General features: G+C 41.5%; 2 protein-coding genes across 2 annotated transcripts; one reads left to right on the forward strand and one right to left on the reverse strand.

Moving 5' to 3' along the window:
• Positions 1-15: 15 nt before the first annotated feature.
• Positions 16-2,913, reverse strand: Klp68D (kinesin-like protein 68D). Its single transcript, XM_011299215.1, has one exon. The coding sequence runs from the start codon at positions 2,480-2,482 to the stop codon at positions 308-310; it is 2,175 nt and encodes a 724-aa protein (XP_011297517.1). The 5' UTR covers positions 2,483-2,913; the 3' UTR covers positions 16-307.
• A 509-nt stretch (positions 2,914-3,422) lies between these two features.
• On the forward strand, positions 3,423-6,462 carry LOC105263175 (coiled-coil domain-containing protein 47). The gene is made up of 4 exons (XM_011299214.1): positions 3,423-3,654; positions 4,166-5,154; positions 5,312-5,483; positions 5,972-6,462. The coding sequence occupies exons 2-4, from the start codon at positions 4,172-4,174 to the stop codon at positions 6,209-6,211; spliced, it is 1,395 nt and encodes a 464-aa protein (XP_011297516.1). The 5' UTR covers positions 3,423-3,654; positions 4,166-4,171; the 3' UTR covers positions 6,212-6,462.
• Positions 6,463-6,683: the final 221 nt, after the last annotated feature.

Below are 6,683 nucleotides of genomic sequence, written 5' to 3' on the forward strand. Positions count from 1 at the left end.
TTCAGCTGCCCATGCAGATTCAGAAATTTCGTTTTGCACAGAAAGTCAATAGCGAAAAAGTGAAAAGTAACAAAACGATTCATCTAAAAGGTCACTTTCCGACGAATATCTCCGAATCTAAAAAAGAAACCGAGATGTTGATAATAACATTTTTCTCTAGTTCTCACATTTCGCTCTTCAAAAGAGGTTCCAATAACTACTTGGCTTTCCTCTGACCACCCATTTGTTATTTCCCTACTGATTACAAAAAAAAGATATGATTAAAAACAAAAATGAAAGAATGAAAAAAAAATTACACCAGAAAACTCTATTTGGGGACGAGTCCCCGAGTTTTGGGATAGACAGGCGCAGGGATCTGCATTTGTGGAATTTTTCCAACGCTTCTAGGTCTTTGCCTGGCACTGGAAATCCTAGGTTTGGGTGTTCTGAGCCTAGCAGCATCGACATCGATGTCTTCCTCGTCCCTGAGTGCTTCCTCAAGAACAGCCTGGATGGTCGGTGCAATGACTGGTCCCTGATAATCGAGAGTTGTCCTGGCAGGCATATCAAGCTCCAGACTGAGAATATTTTCCCCAGCGTACCTGTAGCCACGTCCCATGGCCAGAGCAATTTTTGCGAACTCAGAGATGGGTCTCCTGGTCCCTGGAATAGACGTGGGCCGCTTAATGACATCAACAATTGACGGAGAGGACTCCTTGATGACCCATGCATCCTCGTCCTCGTCAAACTTTACTCGACTCAGGATCTTGTGCTTCTCCTCCGCAGGAATGAAGTTATCAATTATCAAGTATTTGAGCTTCAGTTCCTTCATCAAGTCGTGTTGGGTGTCCTCGAGTTCCCGCCGATCCCGATTGTACTCCCCGTTAATGTCTTCAAGCTCTTGCTTAAGTGCTTGCAACTTGGCAAAGCATTTCCTCAACTTCTTCGACTTGACGTCCACCTCCTGCTGAAGAGTCGTGTAGGTCTCCCGGACCCCGATAGTCGTCGACTCTTCGTCTTCGAGCTTCTGCTGCATCTCGACTTCTCGTTTCTTCCGCTCAGCAATTTCTGTGGCCCTCTGCTCCAGGGCCCTCTGCTGCTCATTTGTATGATCAATGATATTCTTCCCCCCGCACAACATCTTGCTCTCCAAATCTTTGATCCTCAAGACCAAGTCCTCATTCTCCTGTTTCTCAGCCTTCAGCTGCTCCATTATGAGTTTCTTATCAGCCTCAGAGACCTTGTTGTCCTCCCTGCTGTCATCTATGTCAGACTCTGACTCGTCCTCATCGTCCTTTCGCCGCTTCGATTTCCTCTTCTTCTTGTTTGGAGTCGCCCCCTTCAGCAGAAGTTTCTCCTTCAGCCTGGATATCTCCTCCTGGTACTGTCGAAGAAGAGCGTCCTTGGGATCCTCGTTGATCCTCGGCTTATTTTTTATGTTTTTCGCTCTGTTGGCGTACCTCAGGGTCGTCAAGGTCTCATCATAGTTGTAAGACGCTGGTCCAATATTGGCAACCATAATTGTCTTGGAATTTCCCCCCAAGGAGTCCTGCAGCAGTCTCGTGAGTTTAGAGTCTCGATAGGGCACGTGGGAAGTCTTTCCATCGACCAAAGCTGATATGACATTACCGAGAGCTGAAAGACTTAGGTTTATTTTGCTCGCCTCTTTTAGTCTATCCCCACAGGATCCAGTCTTGCTCTGTCTCTCACTTCCAGCCAAATCCACGAGATTCAGTCGACCTACACGAATTCCGCTGTCTTCCATTGATCCCATTTCAATGGTTATCAGGAATATCGCATGGGAGCGAGAGCTGTGCTCGTTCATATTCGTTGCACCAATCGTCCGATTCATGTTTCCCTTGTTCATCAATTGCTGAATCTCTTGCGCACTTTTACAGATAACAGAAGACAGGTCCTTCACGAAGACACCGGACTCGGGTTTCTCCTTTAGCTCGAAACGCAGGGACTGGTCTGATTGCAGAAGATCCCGAATCTCCTCCTGATAGATCTCCAAGTAGCTTGCCCTTACCAAGTACTGCATGTTCTCAGAGCGTCCGATGTGGTTGAAAATGTGCTCGAACGATCGAGGAATTATCCCCCGACGTTTTGAGTCACCCTTAATTCCCTCCATCGTATACGTCTTCCCGGTGCCCGTCTGGCCATAAGCGAAAATTGTGCCGTTGAAGCCGTTTAGAACTGATGAAACCAGAGGACGTACCGTCTCCTCGTAGAGGTCCTGTTGGGATGAATGGTAATCGTAAACTGCGTCGAAGGTGAATATCTTTGTGTTGTCTCGGGACGGATCTTCCCGTGGGTTCCTAATCTCCACAACTCCTCGGGAGGGACACACTTCGACTACCTTCGAGTAATTCTTCGATTCTTCCTTTTCGTCCATTGGCCGACATCGCACCACCACTTGGACACATTGGGTACCGATTTCTGAGATTATAGTAGCCTTTGCCGATTTCCGCTTTGGGGGCTTCCCCTGATTTTCCTTGTCCATGGCTGAGGCACTGTTCAGGGACTTTTTTTTCGATTTTTGGGGACTTTCTTTCGCGCACGTGTAGACCAAGTTCAGGTCAAGTTTGAACGCAGTATTGATCCATTGTTGGGGGCGAAAACTTTTAATTTAACAAACCGTCGTCATCGTCACAGCGGTTTGGAGAGGTTTATGGGATCTGAAACTTGAGGGGAGTCGATGGGGACAATTTCAGGGTGGGGAATGGTGATCACTTAATATTCGGGAATTTTTTGCCGGTTTCTCAAGGTTTTAATGCACTTCGTGGCACCACAGCCTCTCGCACTGACACTTATTTACGAATGAGGGGGACGAGGTGAAAGCTGGTGGAATTGTCGACAGACTGAAGTTGCGCACGCGCCCGGGAGGCGATCGATCGGGGGAAGAACTGGAACGTTGGTGGAGGCTTCGATAAGAAATGGAAGAATACATTTTTTGTGTTCTCTCGTGAAAGGAAATTATTTTCAATAAGTAAATAATTTATTGAAAATGAAGTATTGACAAATAATTGTTGATATTGGTTTTTTTTTTTTTGGTATTTATGATAAATTCTAGGAATTCAAGATTTTCGAACTTTGCAAAAATAAATCTTCGGCAAATTTTTGTGACTTCTGGGAATTCATTGAAAACCATTTGTTGAGCGAAAATTATTAATATTTATTCTGTCGAAAAAAAATATTTCTATTTTTATTGATTAATTGAAGGTTTAGGAATTTAGGGGACATATGAGGTTTTTAGTGTGGACGAATTTTTGCAGAAACTTTCAATTTGCGATTGAATTTTGTAAGAGATTTATTGTTCTTTTTGTTGGTAATTAATTTGGAGGTAATAAGTCGATTCGTCGAAGGCTTTTGAATTTGTTCTTTCCACCCGCCCTTCTAGTGTGGAGCGGGAGGAGGAGGTTCGTGCTGTCTTGTGACTGACTTCGTGTCGTGCAAGTCATGTATTGCATCTGCATTCTGTGATTCTGTGCTCCGAAATTTCATTACGGCCTAGTTAACGGGATTACGAGAATATTTATGTGGGGCTAGGGACAAATAGGGAGTTACTATAATTATTGAGTTTATTATGGCTGGGAATAATCAATATTTATTTATTTATGAGAATAAGGCATTTTATGTCATCAATAACCTGTAATTCGCCACGAAACGAGTTTTGTAAGCAAGAAAATCTTTAAAAAAGTCAGAACTATATGAGATTTATGTAGGATGCATAAATACAGACAAAATCGAAATTGTAATTAAGAATTTTCAATTTTTTATATAACTATTTATATAGCAATTTATGTAACAATATTACAAGAGACATTTCAATCTTGTCTGTAAAAGGATTTTTGATTCTAGAAATTTAGAAATTTAATTCAATAATTAGAAATGAATTACCTAGTGAGGGGGTAATTTTCGGTTTAAGGAGGGAATATCGAATTTAATTTAATTTTATTGAAATTCCAGCTCAAAAATTTTAATCAATGAAAATCCAGAAATTTTGAAGGTTATTATTGAATAAAAATGAAAAATCCTAATTATCATTGACGATTTTATATTTTGTCACAACAAAATTTTTTTACCAACACTTTTTCTGTTTTTTGTAACACAAATTTTGTAAATCAATGTGGGAGCCGACAAAAAAGGAAAGCATAACGAAAATGATTTCTCTTTTCTGTTCCAGGTAACCATGAGACTGTGGCTAGTGACGCTGCATATCCTCATGGTGGGTTCGAACCTTTGGGCATCGGCCCACTTCCACGAGGACCTGGAGGATAACGAATTTGCGGAGTTTGAGGACTTTGATGAGGACCAGAGCCACCAGAAAAAAAAGCCCCTGGAATCTGTCAAACCCTCGTCGCCTCCAGTGCCCTCGGAGGAGCTGTTCGAGGAAGACGACGGTGTCGTGGAGGACGATGTAGACTCTGAATTCGATCATTTCCAGGACGAGGAGGAGTTCGAGGGTCTGGAGTCGAGCCAGAGAAGTGGCAAGAATGATGAGCCCACACCCCTAACCATAACTAAAGTTCCCTACTTTCGTGCTAGATGGGATCACTTCTACCTAGAGATCCTAATGGTGACAGGACTCGTCGTCTACTTCATCAATTACCTCGCAGGAAGATCTAAGAACCTGAGATTCTGTGAGAAATGGCTGCAGGACAACAAGAAAATCCTTCGAGAGAATTTCTCACTGGTGGGGGACACTGGGACAAACATCGAGGACGATAACGGCCTCGTAAAGGAATCAGAGTCCCAGTATGAGATTTATTGCTCTGGGAGGGTGGGCTGTGAGTCCATGCTGATAGAGCTGAAACTAATTAAGAGACAGGACCTTGTCGCTGTTCTCTCTCAGATTGTCAGGCCCCAAAGCGATCAGGCGCACTTCAAGATTGAACTTTCCAAGGACGAGAGCGATAACTTCGTCTTGGCTCTCGCCACAAAAAAAACAGCCATGCACCTCACCAAAGACATCGCAGATATTGCCACTTACTGTCCTGAGAGAAGACCTGGCGACAAATTTGGCTTGCCTCCTGGCTTTTTCGTTCTGTCGGAAATCGCTGAGGCCACCAGTGCCATCCTTGATACCAGAGTACTCCAGGCTATCAACAAATATCCACAGCTTGTTGACTACATTCACATTAGCGACCAGTTCAGTGGAGCTAAACAGCAGGAGTGAGTATTTTTCTATCCAGAAATACAGTCTGTTTTCAATGGAGGCACAACAAACACTTATAATTTTCCATTGGGCTTTTGAATTATAATCTTATTCAGTCAATCCTCTTTGGCTTTTCATTATGTCATGTTGTTAATTTTCTTATTGTTGTCGCAGGGAAAGTGGACAGCTGTCAATGCCCGACGTCAAAAGAGTTCTTCTCATTGGACTGAATATCAGTATCAAGGGCAAAGTACTTACCGGAGAGAATCAGGAAAAGATGAGGCAATTGTTACAATTGTCTTTTTATCTATTGGATAAGTTGAGGAGATTCAAACTTTCAAAGGAGGTAAATGATGCATCATCTATTCTCTTCATTCCAAACGAAATTTCAGCCTTCTTTCTCTTTTTCAAGTATCTAACCAGATTTTCAATCTTTTTAAAAATTCAAAAATCCAAGATTCAAAAATTTAGACGAATCAACGTTTACAGACACTTTTTGTAGACTAATAGCATATTCCATTTTGCGTTGCCTTAGAAGAATGTATGGCAACGTAACATTTAAATTCGAACAAAGATCCAATAGCAATAATATTAAGTGAATTATCTCAATGATATTCAAAATAAATGCACAGGTATAAAATGTTTTAAAATTAAAAATATTTGTCATTTTAATATCAAAGGCTAGTTCGGCATCGTCGGTTTCCAGTTTTAAAAATTATTAAATTTTTCATGACCATGAAAAATTAGATTTCTGAAAATGATTAAATATCCATAATAAATGTTCAAATGTTCACGAATATAAATGGTGGTTGAAATGAATTGTTGTGATTTCAGGGCAAAGGAAAATCCGATAAAAATCGGTTGCGCGTGGAAGAAGCATTTTTAAAATCCACTCATGCAGCTCGTGCGGAGGCAGCAGCTCAGAAACGAGAGGAAAAAAGACGAGCTGAAAAGGAGAGAATCCTCCAGGAGGAGGACCCTGATAAACAGAGGAGGTGGGAGGAGAAGGAGCAAAAGAGATTAGCTAAGAAGAGAGCACCTAGGATGAAGCAACTCAAGGTCAAGGCTTTGTGATCCATAGATAAATATCGTAACTACGTTTTTCAATGGACACTATTTTTTAATTCATTTTTTGAGATCCTCGAGAAGCGGACTGAAGTCATTCGTATTTAAGCCAATACACGATTCATTGGATGCAATCAGAATGATTGGGCGAAGTTTTCCTAGATGATTTTGTACGGATAAATATCCATTAAGAATATATACAAATGGAATTAAGTTTTAATGAAATTGTCTTTGTTAAAATATAAATCCATTCCTTTTAACGTTACTAGATGTATTAGTCCATCGGAGAAATATTGAGTGCGAGAAGTTACTCTAGGCTACTTTTAATTTTTTCCAAAGGAAATCGTCATAAAAAATGAATTTTATGCCATCGGTGCCCGTAATCGCGCGATTCTAACCTCGCTTCGCTCGGTTAAATCGCGGATTCCGGGCGCGATGACATAAAATTTTGTATGAAACGCGTGCGTAATATACTATTTCA

Source organism: Fopius arisanus, unplaced genomic scaffold (assembly GCF_000806365.1).
Source record: "Fopius arisanus strain USDA-PBARC FA_bdor unplaced genomic scaffold, ASM80636v1 scaffold00013, whole genome shotgun sequence".
Lineage (NCBI taxonomy): Eukaryota > Metazoa > Arthropoda > Insecta > Hymenoptera > Braconidae > Fopius > Fopius arisanus.